The sequence below is a fragment of the Caretta caretta genome, chromosome 11 (assembly GCF_965140235.1).
Source record: "Caretta caretta isolate rCarCar2 chromosome 11, rCarCar1.hap1, whole genome shotgun sequence".
NCBI classification, from domain to species: Eukaryota; Metazoa; Chordata; order Testudines; family Cheloniidae; genus Caretta; species Caretta caretta.
Window position 1 is genome coordinate 69,352,425 of NC_134216.1, and position 16,749 is coordinate 69,369,173.

The following is a 16,749-nucleotide window of genomic DNA, read 5'->3' on the forward strand; positions in this document are numbered from 1 at the left end:
AGCGGCCCCGCCCCCACTTCCGGGAGCGCCGGGCCGCGGGGCGGGGCCGCGCCGGGCAGGCCGGGATGGTGGGGGCCGCTGCAGCCGGGGCCTGACTCGGTGCCCAGGTGAGTCCGCCCGGCCCGGCGCCAGCGAGCGCCCCTCCCCCCGGGGACACAGCGCGACTGGTCGGGGGACGTTGGCCCCCTTCCCTCCCTCCCACCGCACCTGGGGGACGCCGGCCCCCTTCCCCGCCACCAGGGGGACAGGCCGGGGGACGCCGGCCCCCTTCCCTCCCTCCCCCGCCACCAGGGGGACAGGCCGGGGGACGCCGGCCCCCTTCCCTCCCTCCCCCGCCACCAGGGGGACAGGCCGGGGGACGCCGGCCCCCTTCCCTCCCTCCCACCGCACCCGGGGGACGCCGGCCCCCTTCCCCGCCACCAGGGGGACAGGCCGGGGGACGCCGGCCCCCTTCCCTCCCTCCCCCACTACCAGGGGGACAGGCCGGGGGACGCCGGCCCCCTTCCCTCCCTCCCCCGCCATTCTTTCCCTCCCCCTCCCCCCATTGGGACAGCTGGATGCTGCCCCCTCCGCAACCCCAGTCCCGTTTCCTGCCCTCCCCTTCGCCCTGCCCACGGTTGGACTCTGCCTCCCTTCCTGCTCCTCCCAAAGGGACAGACGCTGCCCCCTTTTATCTCCCCTCGCCCTGGGGACAGACTGACTGACACTAGCATCCCCCCAACCTCTGGGGACCGACTGACCCAGTTAAGTAGGAGCAACTCAGTGTAGACAAATCCTGAATCTGCCAACTTTCCTGAGCTCCCAGCTACTACCTGCCCTGTTTAATTTACGCATCTCCCCATGTCAGCTCTTCTCTCCCACAACAATCGATCATTCTGGAGCCTCGCAAGTGATTAAATTAACAGGTTTTGGGGGCTCTTCTGTCCTCTGTTCCTGCCAAATAAATTCTGGGCTGTCCTCAGGCCCTCTTCTTCTACTCCGCCCCCCAGTTAACAAATTCTGAACACTTCCTGCTCTGCCCCCATTAGTGCAGTCTGGGGGACATTAATGCCCAGATTCGCAAAGGCATTTAGGCGCCTACTTTCCATTGAAATCAATGAAAGTTAGGCACCTAAGCACCTTTGAGGATCTGGGCCTTATTCTTGTCCAGGATCTGAGGGGACAGGAGCTACTGTTCCCCATGTGGTCATTCTGTTCTTTGTTCCCCCATTCCTCTGGGGAAAGTAGTAGGTGCTCCAGCTTCTTCTTTCTTCTACTCTTAAAAGGAGTGAGAGCGTAGTGCCTGTGCCATTCGTTCCTTGTTCTTCTGCTCCTCTTCCCTCAGCTGCTCTCTGGCCTTTTCTCCTTCCTCCAGAGAGGAGGAATTGGTGGTTTCCCACCCTAGCTTGGCTCACTTTGCCAAGCAAGATTTATATTTCCCCTAGATAAGTAGATATTTCAGGACCAGATTTAGAGGCCACTACACCAAGTGCATTCAAACTCTTTGCATTTTTTATCAGTATAATATTCCACAAATATGATTTGTGATTGTTTGTAACTTTATTATTCAGTTCTTTGCTATGTTTTGTGCTTTTCAACATTTCCGTTTTGTTCCAGTTTAATGCCTTCATTTCCCTTTCTGTGTCTCTTCATTACCTAATTAATGTAATGGCATTTTGAGTTTCTAAAATTTGGCATATAAATTATAGCCTGGATCCATGCTACTGTCTGCCCAGAATTTTGGAAAATAACTGCTTTTACATGTGCACTATCTAGATTTGCAGGCCTACAATTTTTCCCTGGCTGTTTATTATGTAGTATAAATGGATGTGGTAAGAAAGTGAAATCGCTGGTGCAGCAATTTGGCAAATTTTACTTCACTGCTTGTCCACAAGAATGGAGCATACAGGTGAAGTCTACACAGCAAAATCTCTCGTCAAGTCCCTCATGTTATGTTATGATTAATGTTGCCTTACTGGCCTCCTTGATAACTACGTTGGCTCTATTTTTGTTCTGACCACATTACCTAGCCTATGAATCCCGCCAGTGGCTCACCCTTCTTCACTATAAGTTCATGATTCTTAAGAATATCTTTAAGGCCCTACTTAACTATGCCTCTTCCTGTTTTTCTAGTTTTAACTCAATTTGCTAACTTGTATGAAATGGCAAACTGCTTTGCCTTCACTAGAATTTTACCTTGAGATAATCTAAGTAAAGTTACTAATGTAAGAGCACATCCTTTTTCCTCCAGTGAAGACAAAAATCTTACAGCGTGCAGTTTCCCCAGGCTTCTTTGGTCCTGGCCTACCAAAGAGCAATTTTCTCTAAAAACCAGTGGTCTTGCATAAGTGCCTTCTAGCTATTTGGCATATTGATTAGGTTTTGTTTTTGTAATTTTCAAGCATTGACCTTTGTATGCCTTTATACAATGGAGGCCCATAGTGATGTATCACAGAAATCTTCATTAATTCCTTTAAGGGAAGACTGATGTAACAAAATGATCACTTCTTATCTTAGGAGCTGTGGCTGGGCCTCTGTATCTATCCAGATGCTTAAGGTTTGTCTACGCTATGGAGACCATGCCAGAATAGCTGTAGCCGTAGCTATAGTATCGATACACGTGGCATGACAGAAGGGGTTTTCCAACAGTATAGGAACACCACTTCCCTGAGCGATGGTAGCCAGACCAATGGAAGCATTCTTCCATCGTCATAGCTGAAGCTATACAGCAGGTGAGGTCAGCATAGTTACGTCATGCAGGGGTGTGTTGTGTTTGTTCTCTCCACACCCCTGCCCAAAGTAGCTATGTCAGCCTACCTTCTAAGGGCTTGTCTACACTGGCAATTAACAGCGCTGCAACTTTCTTGCTCGGGGTGTGAAAAAACACTCCCCTGCCAGTGTAAACAGTGCCTCAGTGCTGGGAGCCACGCCCCTTGTTGAGGTGGGTTTTTTAGAGCACTGGGAGAGCGCTCTCCCAGTACTGTGCTGCAACCACACAAGTTTGTTTTTTCACACCCCTGAGTGAGAAAGTTGCAGCGCTGTAAAGTGGCAGTGTAGACAAGGCCTTAGTATTTACACCTGAAATTGTCTCAAGTTGTCCTGAGCACCGTAGTGAGGCCGACCTAAGTCTCTGTGTAGATTGTGCTACGTCAATGGAACAGTTCTTCCGTCACCTAGCTACCACCTCTTGGGGAGGTGGGTTAACTATACGCTGACAGGAGAACCCGTCTCGTCAGTGTAGGTAACATCTACACTGAAGCACTACAACCGTGCAGCTATGCTGCTGTAGCTTTTCAAGTGTAGACAAGCTGTCAGTAGGATACCATGAATACCACTTGGCTCTACACTTGGTCCCAACTTTTGACTATTTTGTGACTTTATCTGGCACTTTGAACTGTAGTGACTTATCTTATTTTGATGCCTGCGTTCTAGGTTGAAGATAGCCGTAATGCTAACATTGGCAAGCAAACTGAAGCGAGATGATGGTGTCAAAGGGCCTCGTACATCCAACGCAGCTTCTGATTCTACTCGGAGAGTGTCTATTAGAGATAAATTGCTTGTTAAAGGTAATTGATCCTTATGTTTAAAAGATTTGCTGTCCCATTAAATATAGTTAGTTCATCAACTAACAATACTAAATGCTGGAGGCAAGAGTTTACATCAATGTTTTTAAAAGGGCTTCCTTATGTCACAAGGGTGTTGTGAAGTTAAATACATTAAAGATCGTGAGAGACAAGGTGGGTGAGGTAATATCTTTTATTGGACCAACTTCTGTTGGTGAGAGAGACAAGCATACAACAATTAAAGATTTTAGGCACTTTGAGATCTACTGATGAAAAGTGCGATACAAGAGCTACGTATTAATACTACTATTACCATGATTTGGACGCATATTACTGTGCGCTATATATTATATAAGCAGTAATCTCCAGATCTGAGATTCAGCACTGCAGTATTGAGTTCAAACTTTGTGTTACTAGTAGCCACATAGGTGCAAGTAATGCAAAAAATAATAATAATCTGTAAATAGAACATTCTTTTATATTATTTAGTGCTGAAGTCCAGTGTTTGACATCGCAGTCATCAAATAATCAATTGTGATTATATGGTGACATTAGTATTACTGAATAAACTGGACAAGAAGATCAAGTTGATTAGACTGGAAAATATTTCTGTTAACAGAAATATAGGTAACTGGCTGTGACAGGAAAGCAAGTTCTGAAAGTAAGTGACGGATGGAGGTAATTCTCAGTGACGTCTGAACTATGATTAAATGAAATCTTTGAACGTTAATATTTTTGAAATGAAAAAGAAATAGCCAGTTCAACAGATGATAATGCTACTGCCTATTTTGGGTTAACGGAAAGTTGTGGGTAAGAAATGTGGATTTAAAAAAAAAAATTTCAGCGGCACATCTTACTGATCTCTTATAGAAGGGCTTTTGTAGACTGCAGCGAGCTGGATATCAGTCTGTGGGAAGATCCCCTAGTTTCCACAGATTTCTGCTGCGGCAGACTACAAATTTTGCAGCAATTCTGTGTAAATGGGAAAAAAGGCAGTGGCCAGTGAACTAAATATGAAAATGAATAATAAAATCAGTATAGCATTTTTATATTAAAATTATACAATTTTCCTGCTGCCAGATCTTATGTGGTACAGGATATTGCATTTAAAATCTCAAAGCACTTGACGTTTTGAGGGTGGGATGTAGCTTAACTCCCCTTTTCCCCATCCTTGCAACACTAAACAGCTTTTCACTACCCCAGGTGTTCCACTGCATATAATAATGGATAAACTGGTTAGGTTGATGTTTTTGCTAAAAACGATTAGCAATGAAATTATCAATGTTGACCTGTAAGTTGTCATAGTGAAGTTCTGTGGTCTTTTCAAATGCAACAGTTCATATTTCTCAGTCCCACTGTTTCAGGATTACTTGAAACTGACCTCAACGCATCTGTTTGTGTTCATTTTGTGTTGGTCATGTTACTTCCCAGCCATAGTGCTAGAAACTTGTGTTTTAAAATGAAAACTTAGATTCTGTCACACAGCAGGGAATAGATTTGTTGTAGATTTTGCATCCTCCTGTAGGCCACATTCAGATTCTCCTCACATCTTATCTTCCTTCATTTGTGTAGCCATGTAGGGGGAAGATTTCGATTCAAGTTACAGATGCTTGTGACTTCACTGTTTAGGTCTCTCAAAAAGCTTGCCAAGAGCGTCTAGCTGAAACAGTTAAAGTATGGATTTATGATTTGATTTGCAGTTTAGCTTTAAGCATGGTTATATGTGCCCTGTGTGTTAAAGGAAAATGGTGATGTAGTGTAAAGCAGTGGTTCTCAAAGCCAGTCTGCCGCTTGTCCAGGGAAGCCCCTGGTGGGCTGGACTGGTTTGTTTACCTGCAGGTTTGGCCGATCGCGGCTCCCACTGGCCGCGATTTGCCGCTCCAGGCCAATGGGGGCTGCGGGAAGGGCAGCCAGCACATCCCTTGGCCGACACCACTTCCCGCAGCCCCCATTGGCCTGGAGCAGTGAACTGCTGCTCCAGGCCAATGGGGGCTGCGGGAAGGGGGCCAGCATGTCCCTGGGCCCACACCGCTTCCCTGAACAAGCGGTGGACTGGCTTTAAGAACCACTGGTGTAAAGTACATTCTAATCACTGCTTATAATACAAAATATTTAAACATCTTTCATTTTCTATCAGATGAATTTTCATAGTACCCTTAATAATGGCAACAATGTTCTTTAATTACAAAAATGTAGACATATATATTCAAATTCTTCCTCCTGCACTCAATGGGAAAGTGATATAAAGATATAGCCGTTGCTGTAACCATCACTAACAAACTTTAGTAGACTAAATGTTATACAAGTTACAAATCCCAAACTGGCAATTAAAATTAGAACTGAAAGCAACAAGCAGACAAATCTCAACCACAGCAACCAATTATTAAATAAAATGAGCCTTATGTCATGACCAGAGTTAAACTGGTCCAGAGGGAGAAATTCTAGGGGGTGGGCCTGCTGGCCATCAAGGGAACTGACATCAGAACAAACAAGCTGATTTAACTGTTGCTGTGGGTACAGGTGGAGAGGGAGTGTCAGGTAATTGGGTCCTGGAAAATTTGAGTCTTAGAAGATAACTGACTAGCACATTAATTGCACAAGTCTTGTCTAAACTAGGTATATTTCTGGAAAGTTTCCCACTGTTAAGATTAATTCAGCTGAACGGGTGTTGTCAGTGTTATGAGCCCTAGTGTAGATGGGGTTTCAGCTCCTGATGTAGTTTTCACACCGTGTTGCTTAGACCTGCAGGGAGCAAATTTTAATTGACAGGGAACTGATAAACTGTGTTGGCAACCAAAAGCCTGTATACACTAGGGCTTCTAACATTGCAAACAACAGTTCAGCTGAACCATGTGAGCAATGGTGAGACATTCTTCAAAACTCTTTCTATTTTAGAGGGGACAATAATGACTCACCCTGTACTCAACTGCAGGCAGCTGCATTCTGCACAAGCCAAAGCTTGAATTTTATGGGGAGCCCTAAGTAGAAACAATTTCCTTAATTTATTTAGCCTGGAGGTTTTCCATTTATGGATGACTGTTGCACAGTATGTCAGGAAGGAGTGATCAGTCTCCTGGGAATTGTGTACATTAAAGACAGTGATCCAATTGTTCTTTACTTTAGGTGTTGTCTACAGTGCAAGAAATAAATACTCCCAGTTCCCAATGAGTGTCAGCAAGGGGTGATGTTGAACTGGTGCTAAAACATGATTTAGCTATGAGTGTAGATAGGTTGGAACAAGCAATAGTCAGCACCATTTTTCCTTGTCTATACATAGAATCATAGAATATTGGGGGTGGAAGGGACCTCAGGAGGTCATCTAGTCCAACTCCCTGCTCAAAGCAGGACCAATCCCCAACTAAATCATCCCAGCCAGGGCTTTGTTCAGCCTGACCTTAAAAACCTCAAAGGAAGGAGATTCCACCACCTCCCTCGGTAACGCATTCCAGTGCTTCACCACCCTCCTGGTGAAAAAGTTTTTCCTAATATCCAATGTAAACCTCCCCCATTGCAACTTGAGACCATTACTCCTTGTTCTATCATCTCGTACCACTGAGAACAGTCTAGATCCATCCTCTTTGGAACCCCCTTTCAGGAAGTTGAAAGCAGCTATCAAATCCCCCCTCATTGTTCTCTTCCGCAGACTAAACAATCCCAGTTCCCTCAGCCTCTCCTCATTAGTCATTTGTTCCAGTCCCCTAAACATTTTTGTTGCCCTCGACTGGACATTTTCCAATTTTTCCACATCCTTCTTGTAGTGTGGGGCCCCAAAACTGGTCACAGTTTTGACCAGGCTCCCAATGAAGCCTCACCAATGTCGAATAGAGGGGAATGATCACGTTCCTCGATCTCCCGGCAGTGCCCCTACTTATACAGCCCAAAATGCCATTAGCCTTCTTGGCAACAAGGGCACACTGTTGACTCATATCCAGCTTCTCGTCCACTGTAACCCCTAGGTACATGTAGCTGAACTAATATTAAACACAATTTAACTGTATATGTTACCTGTTGCTGACATTTCTTGTCAGTAACAGCTATGTTCTGTAGTGTAGACAAGGCCTCAAAATCCAGGAGTAGTGATGACTCCAGCAGGATACCCAGGCTGAAGTATTTTGGTGCTAGGTGGGCATTCCTTTAATTGGTGCAGATAGTCTCAGCCCATTCTACTTAGATGTTTGACACTTTCAACAAGATATCACTTCAGTCTTGACATGATAATCACAGCCAGTTCATTTTCATGTAGGTGTCTATTTTGGCCAGGCTTTGGGGAAGGAATGAAACAGTAGAATCTGTGTTTGGTGAAAGAAATGGAACTGGATATCATTAGCATACTAATCACACTGCAGCCTAAAAAATATCTAGCTATCAGCCAGCTGTCACAAATAACCCAGATGCCATTTTGACCATTGGATGTAGATTGGGACATAGCCATCTTAACCTCCGATAATCGACCAGTGCATCCAAGAACAACTACCTAGCTGATAAGAATATTTCTGCTAAAATAATCAGTGGTGATATTTAAGGTATTAGATATTAAGGTTACTACCTCATTCATATGTTGTCTTCAAACTCATTAAAACCTCATCGAGACTAGAAAAAAGATGATCATTTGAAAGCCATGCTATCTGGAATGTTTTAATTAAGTGCTTTTTAAAATGTTGTTTACACTTAGTGTAGACTGCCCCTGGAACCCCTGCCCGCCACCCGCTGCCCCATTCAGCTCCCCCTCTCCTTCCTGACTACCCCCCCAGGACCCCTGCCCCCATTCAACCCCCCAGTTCCCTGCCCTCTGACTGCCCCAATCTCTATCCACACCCCTGAGCACCACCCGGAACTCCCCTGCTCCCTATCCAACCTCCCCTGCTCCCTCCGCGCTGCCTGGAGCACTGGTGGCTGTCAGCGCTACAGCCATGCCGCCCAGAACACCAGGACAAGCAGCCGTGCTGCCTGGCTAGAGCCAGCCACACCACTGCGCAGCACAGAGCACCTGGTCAGGCCGCAGCTCTGTAGCTGCGCTGCCCGCCAAGAGTGCGCTGCTTGGCAAGAGCTCGCAGCCCCGTCGCCGAGAGCATTGCACCGGCAGCGCAGTGAGCTGAGACTGCGGAGGAGGGGGAACAGCGGGGGAGGGGCTGGAAGCTCAGGGCCTGGGTAGGAGGGCTCCGCGGGCCAGATGTGGCCTGAGGGCCGTAGTTTGCCCACCTCTGTTCTAGCTGTGTACTACAGTGGTGCCTGCTGCATTTATTGCCTCCTGGTGTGGAAAAGTGTCCTGCCGCAGAGGAAGAAATAAGGCTGCCATCCCTAGAAACCTTTGGGAGAGGATTGCAATGTACCTCCATGGAAGTTTCATCCCGATCTCTCAGAATTCAAGGAAGAGACATGCGCACATAAACTGTTCCACATAGCCTGTCCTGCCTAACTCTATAGGTGAATGAAAAGCAGATAGCAGCTGTGTCTCGTTGTACTGCTACTTCTTCTAGTATGAGAAAATTAATGAAAAGTCAAAAGCTGCGTCCTGCTAATTGGGGGTGCTGTTCCTGTCATGGAAAATTTGTCTACACGCTTACTCAAGGTTCCTTCTCCTACATGGAGCTCACTCGTGCTCAACTGGCAGGACTGGTAAAACTGTGATAGAGTCAAAAACAGGTCCTGTCCTTTATAATCCTCCCTTTTCTCCTCATCTGCCACTACCACCTCCTTGTTGTTCTCGGCAGTAGTCTGTGACTCTGGCTCCTTGGAGGTATCCACAGCCATGTGTGGGGTGGTGATAGGGTCATAGAATCACAGAATATCAGGGTTGGAAGGGACCTCAGGAGGTCATCTAGTCCAACCCCCTGTTCAAAGCAGGACCAATCCCCAACTAAATCATCCCAGCCAGGGCTTTGTCAAGCCTGTCCTTAAAAATATCTAAGGAAGGAGTTTCCACCACCTCCCTCGGTAACGCATTCCAGTGCTTCACCACCCTCCTAGTGAAAAAGTTTTTCCTAATATCCAACCTAAACCTCCCACGCTGCAACTTGAGACTATTACTCCTCGTTCTATCATCTCGTACCACTGAGAACAGTCTAGAGCCATCCTCTTTGGAACCCCCTTTCAGGTAGTTGAAAGCAGCTATCAAATCCTCCCTCATTCTTCTCTTCCGCAGACTAAACAATCCCAGTTCCCTCAGCCTCTCCTCATAACTCATGTGTTCCAGTCCCCTAATCATTTTTGTTGCCCTCGACTGGACGTTTTCCAATTTTTCCACATTCTTCTTGTAGTGTCAGCCCAAAACTGGACACAGTACTCCAGATGAGGCCTCACCAATGTCGAATAGAGGGGAACGATCACGTCCCTCAATCTGCTGGCAGTGCCCCTACTTATACATCCCAAAATGCCATTGGCCTTCTTGGCAACAAGAGCACACTGTTGACTCATATCCATCTTTTCGTCCACTGTAACCCCTAGGTCCTTTTCTGCAGCACTGCTGCCGAGCCATTCGGTCCCTAGTCTGTAGCAGTGCATGGGATTCTTCCGTCCTATGTGCAGGACTCTGCACTTGTCCTTGTTGAACCTGATCCGATTTCTTTTGGCCCAATCCTCTAATTTGTCCCTAGGTCCCTCTGTATCCTATCCCTCCCCTCCAGCGTATCTACCTCTCCTCCCAGTTTAGTGTCATCTTCAAACTTGTTGAGGGTGCAATCCATACCATCCTCCAGATCATTAATGAAGATATTGAACAAAACCAGCCTGAGGACCGACCCTTGGGACACTCCACTCGATACCGGCTGCCAACTAGACATGAAGCCATTGATCACTACCCGTTGAGCCCGACAATCTAGCCAGCTTTCTATCCACCTTATCGTCCATTCATCCAGCCCATACTACTTTAACTTATTGGCAAGAATACTGTGGGAGACCGTGTCAGAAGCTTTGCTAAAGTCAAGGAACAACACGTCCACTGCTTTCCCCTCATCCACAGAGCCAGTTATCTCGTCATAGAAGGCAATTAGATTAGTCAGGCATGACTTGCCCTTGGTGAATCCATGCTGACTGTTCCTGACCACTTTCCTCTCCTCTAAGTGCTTCAGAATTGGTTCCTTGAGCACCTGCTCCATGATTTTTCCAGGGACTGAAGTGAGGCTAACTGGCCTGTAGTTCCCAGGATCCTCCTCCTTCCCTTTTTTAAAGATGGGCACTACATTAGCCTTTTCCTAGTCGTCCGGGACCTCTCCCGATCACCATGAGTTTTCAAAGATAATGGCCAATGGCTCTGCAATCCCATCCGCCAACTCACTTTAGCACTGGAGAGCAGATAGAGGTGTGCTCACCAAGCTGGACAACCAAAAAAAAAAAGGCATTGGACAGTGTGGGGCATTGTGGGACAGCTGCTGGAGGACTGTTAGGGTTGATGTAAGTAATGCAATGTCTACACTCACGGTGCGTTGACCTGTGTACATTAACCATGTCTCTGTGCCGCAAAGAGAGGTGGTGTTACTATGTCGTTGAAATGGGTCACTTAAATGGGTGGGAGACATTTAAGTGTAGAGACGTGCATAGCTAGGTCTACGTAAAGCAGCTTATGTCGATCTAACTTTGTAGTGTAGACCAGGCAACATACTCTTGCACCTTCTACTTAGCTACCTGTGTGCTGTTCTCCCCATCTGTTCCTTGAGACTGACATACTGCGGGCACTGGCTAGTTTTCAGAGACTGGAAACATGGCATTTATAACTTTTCCTGTTCAGGTTTTTGAAAGCCATCAACTTCAGCTGAAAGAGAGAATTCACTTTTTGGAGTTACCGTATTTTCATTCTTTGAAGACCAGCTTTTGCGTGAGTCATGACTGCTGATAGTGCCTGATTGTTCAAGATGGTCAGTGCCTCACAGGACTGGGCCAAAGACAGATTGTTCTTGGATGATTGAAAGAGGCCAGGGGACTGCAAGCAAAAATACTATGAGAATTAAATTTTATAATAAAGTAAAATTTATTAAAAAAATTACATGACAAAGTGTCAGTGATAAAAGTATAATGTGTATGCTTATGGGATCATAGATGCACTTTATTCAGCTGCATTTTTTTTGCAAAAAGTAAAGGAGTACTTGTGGCACCTTAGAGACTGACAAATTTATTTGAGCATAACCTTTCGTGAGCTACGGCTCACTTCATCGGATGCATTCAGTGGAAAATACAGTGGGGAGATTTATGTACATAGAGAACATGAAACAATGGGTGTTACCAGCAGGAGAGCGGGGGGGTGGGGAGGAGTGGGAACGGGAATCTTTTGTAGTGATAATCAAGGTGGGCCATTTCCAGCAGTTGACAAGAATGTCTGAGGAACAGTGGGGGCTGTAGGGGGGGGAATAAACATGGGGAAATAGTTCTACTTTGTATAATGACCCATCCACTCCCAGTCTCTATTTAAGCCTAAATTAATTGTATCCAGTTTGCAAATTAATTCCAATTCAGCAGTTTCTTGTTGGAGTCTGTTTTTCAACAATTTCCATCCCACCATCAACCTCAGCGTGGACTAGTCCACACAAGAGATCCACTTCCTGGACACTATGGTGTTAATAAGCGATGGTCACATAAACACCACCCTATACCAGAAACCTACTGACCGCTATTCCTACATACATGCCTCCAGCTTTCATCCAGACCACACCACACGATCCGTTGTCTACAGCCAAGCTCTACGATACAGCCACATTTGCTCCAACCCCTCAGACAGAGACAAACACCTACAAGATCTCTATCAAGCATTCTTACAACTACAGTGCCCACCTGCTGAAGTGAAGAAACAGATTGACAGAGCCAGAAGAGTACCCAGAAGTCACCTACTACAGGACAGGCCCAACAAAGAAAATAACAGAACGCCACTAGCTGTCACCTTCAGCCCCCAACTAAAACCTCTCCAACGCATCATCAAGGATCTACAACCTATCCTGAAGGAAGACCCATCACTCTCACAGATCTTGGGAGACAGGCCAGTCCTCACTTACAGACAGTCCTCCAACCTGAAGCAAATACTCATCAGCAACCACACACCGCACAACAGAACCACTAACCCAGGAACCTATCCTTGCAACAAAGCCCGTTGCCAACTGTGTCCACATATCTATTCAGGGGACACCATCATAGGGCCTAATCACATCAGCCACACTATCAGAGGCTCGTTCACCTGCACATCTACAAATGTGATATATGCCCCTCTGCCATGTACATTGGTCAAACTGGACAGTCTCTACGTAAAAGAATAAATGGACACAAATCAGACATCAAGAATTATAACATTCAAAAACCAGTTGGAGAACACTTCAGTCTCTCTGGTCGCTCAATTACAGACCTAAGAGTTGCAGTTCTTCAACAAAAAAAACTTCAAAAACAGACTCCAATGAGAGACTGCTGAATTGGAGTTAATTTGCAAACTGGATACAATTAATTTAGGCTTGAATAGAGACTGGGAGTGGGTGGGTCATTACACAGAGTAAAACTATTTCCCCCTGTTTATTCCCCCCCTACAGCCCCCACTGTTCCTCAGACATTCGTGTCAACTGCTGGAAATGGCCCACCTTGATTATCACTAAAAAAGGTTCCCGTTCCCACTCCCCCCTCCCCCCCCCGCCCCCTTGCTGGTAATAGCTCACCTTAAGTGATCACTCTCTTGTTCCCGTGTGTATGGTAACACCCATTGTTTCATGTTCTCTATGTATATAAATCTCCCCACTGTATTTGCCACTGAATGCATCCAATGAAGTGAGCTGTAGCTCACAAAAGCTTCTCAAATAAATTTGTTAGTCTCTAAGGTGCCACAAGTTCTCCTTTTCTTTTTGCGAATACAGACTAACACGGCTGCTACTCTGAAACCTGTCATTTTTTTTGAAGTACATCAAAATCTTACTTTTCATCATGTGTCTCGTATATTTCCTTTTGTTGGAGATATTGGCAGCTTGAAATCTAGTTAAATGTTTAAAGAGCAGAACTAATAGTTCTAGGTACTGTGCCTGCCCCATTGGCATCCTGATAATTTTTGTGGTTTTACAACCAGATTATTTATTTATTTATTTATTTATTTATTGGTCTTTTCTGTTACTTTGTGAAAGACTCCCAAAACTGGGAAGTGAAAGAGAAAGTGCAGGTAAATGCACTATGTGAATAAACTGGGAAAAACAGAGAAATTAGTTTTTTACTCTAATCTTTTAGTTACAGTAATCCTTGTTGTTACTCATAACCATAGTAAGCAAGAAGATCAAAGGGTATGATTTGAAAGAGAGAAAAATACTTTACATTTCCAAAGTATTGTCCATCTAAGGATTGAAAAAAAGTTAAATTATGAATTCATATATCTGTTATGTTCACTACAGGCCTATTTCTGAAATGGTCACATAAGGCATTGCATGCTGAAAAGGGAATATATTTTTATGGATTCATAACATCAGCTTACAGTGAAATGGTGCTTATTTGTGAAGAAAGATGAGCTTTGGGGTAAATTAAAGATCAGCACTTAATGATGGAAAACGAAAATGGAATTACATGAAAGTATGCGACAAATACAGTAAAACCTACATAAATTAGTTATGGTAAGAGGAGTTGGAAGAAATCCAAAGGTAAGTATTGTCAAGACTTTCTAGTGTTTAACTTACAAAGGAGAGATTTGCTCTGATACATTGCCCAGTTTTAATTTTAGTCCTTATTTGTACCTAATTTTCATGTGTGCATCTCTGTGGCACAAGTAAAGTGACTTGTACAAGGTTGCATATTGTTTTGTTTTTTTCTGGATTAGAGAGAGATTGATTTCTGGCTTCCATTCCTTTGCATTGTTAGCCTGCACGATTTATTTCACTGAGTGCTGCTAGTTTTCTGATAATTCGATAGGCTACTAAGTGTGTGGTTTGACAACATTCTCTTTTCCGGTAAGCATTTGGAAGAGGAAGGAGTAAAGTATACATCTTTCACTCTAAATAAAAATGGGTAGAATTGGACAAAATCTTTTTCAGACTTTACAAGTTCTCTTCATTTGTAATACCAACCCGCAATTTAATTATACAGCTCCGGGGGAGCAAAACATCCATTTGCCTTGAATAATAGACTTGATACAGTTTTTAGTAAGAAGAATGAAAATGGAAATGTCAGTGTCAGTGTTCTGTTACTGGAACTGGGATATGGAAAGCGGAGATAAATGTCAAGATACATATCTTGAACTCAGACAGGATCAAAAGACGTACAAAACAAAATGCACTTTCCCTATATGGTATAATAAAGGGGGATGGAGGGGAATCTCATCATAGGTAATTTTGTTCTGAATGTAGTAATTTTGCAGGCTCCGTTCTGAGCTTCATGCTCCTGCATATGTCCATCAAGATTATGCTTTGTGTTCATATCCATACTATTGGGGAATTTTTACGGTGGGGAAGGAAGAATTTACTGGTTAAAAAACCCTGCTTTTATGACTGAATTTAATCGTGTTTAACTTGTTTTTTTTTTTTTTTTTTCACATTTGTTATTGCTCTAAATTGTTTAAAGAAGATTCATCAATTTGGAATTGACTCTGAAGAAGAGTTAATGGTAGATTCAGTTTCCACAACTACCGCTCAGTTATTGTTCCTTGCGGCTCCATTCCAACCAATTTTTGTGATGGTAGAATCATGTTCCAATTTTTGAAATGTTTTCCACTTCTTTGTTGTGTGAAAGACCTGTGCAAACAGGAAAACATTGTACTATGCATGGAAGACAGTGAAACGGACTATAAGCAAAAGTAAACAAACTGAGAAATGGAGAGATTTCTCTCCAGTGTTTGTCACGTGCCACGTCTTGGAGAGAGCCCTTACATTTTATGTCACAAAACTTGCTTTCCTTTAAGAGTCATTGTCTGATCAGTTTAGGTTCAGTACCAAAAATGTATGTAAAAGCCTAAAGTCAATAGAAATATTTTTTTGAAATCTAAAAAAGAAAATTATATATTTTAGGTTAAGATTTAAACATCTGTTCTGCATTGTGGGAAGCTCATATATAACAGTAGTTGATACTTGTAACAGTACGTATATATTTTCAGATTTTTAAAAGGGGGGTTTTGAATTATAGTAATACCTGCTTCTACTAGTGTGAGGCCTTGTATTTTGAAGAGTACACTCTCCACAGATGAAATTGGTTTGAATGGCCAGCTAGTTACAATGAATGTATGTAGATCATCAATAGAGTAGTAAAACATCAGCAGAGTTCTAGTAGTATTTTTAAGGTTTTGGTTAAAGTTTTGATTATTCTTGTATTATGCTTACAACAAAGTAAGAGAAATGAGGGTTTAACTTCTGATTATGCTGTACTTTGAACAGAAAGTTTGTTACGTGCTACTGTAGTGTAGGGCATTTAGCCTAACTGAATCATCGACTTCAGATGCATACTGCTTATAGTAACCTGTCCCACCTGATAAGTTTGACAAATACTTCAGTATTTAGCCTGAAAACAGATTAATTTTTAAATTAATTTACAGTAATTTATCGCTTAGCTGTACATTACTAATGTAAATATCAAGTTGGAAGAGATTCTTAAAGTAGAGGTCAGTGTGATACATGAAGTTTGTGTAACCAGAGCATGGTAAATAACTTCTTTGCCTCTGTTAGGTCTCACAGTTGAGGTTTAGCAATCTACTTGTATCTTCCCTTTTGTCATTCCTATAAATTACTACACTGACTTTAATAATTAGATCAGTGGTTCTCAAACTTTTGTACTGGTGACCCCTTTCACACAGCAAACCTGAGTGCAACCCCCCCTATAAATTAAAACATTTTTTTATATTTCAAATATTATAAATAGGGCCCTACCAAATTCATGGTCCATTTTGGTCAATTTCGGTCATGGGATTTTAAAAATCGTAAATTTCACGATTTCAGCTATTTGAACCTGAGGTTTCATAGTGTTGTGATTGTGGGGGTGGTCGCCAGGCTATTGTACCTACCCTTAGTTCTGAGCTGCTGCTGGTGGCAGTGCTGGCCTTCAGAGCTGGGGAGTGGTAGCTGCTGGCTGGGAGCCCAGCTCTGAAGTGAAGTGAAGGGCCAAGGCATGTTGGTTTTTTTGTGACTTTAAGATCAGAAATAAACAACCTCCAGCAGCAGCTAATAAAACCATGCTCCAAGGGATCTTGAAAAGCATGTCTTGTCCTATGTTCCCTCTAAGCTGCGCTGTCAGGCAGCTGCTCAGGAGAGAGTCAAGTGCTGTGCAGTTGATTGGTAGAGCG

At 43.9% G+C, this 16,749-nt stretch overlaps 1 protein-coding gene across 1 annotated transcript in view; it reads left to right on the top strand.

The window, feature by feature from the left end:
* The first annotated feature begins 8 nt into the window (after nt 1-8).
* UBE2F (ubiquitin conjugating enzyme E2 F (putative)) overlaps nt 9-16,749 on the top strand; it is a 130,090-nt gene continuing 113,349 nt past the window's right edge. Inside the window, exons 1-2 of the mRNA XM_048870165.2 lie at nt 9-107; nt 3,412-3,545. Of these exons, the coding sequence (XP_048726122.1) occupies nt 3,428-3,545 (118 nt within the window). The 5' untranslated portion in view covers nt 9-107; nt 3,412-3,427. The remainder of the gene's footprint in view (nt 108-3,411; nt 3,546-16,749) is intronic.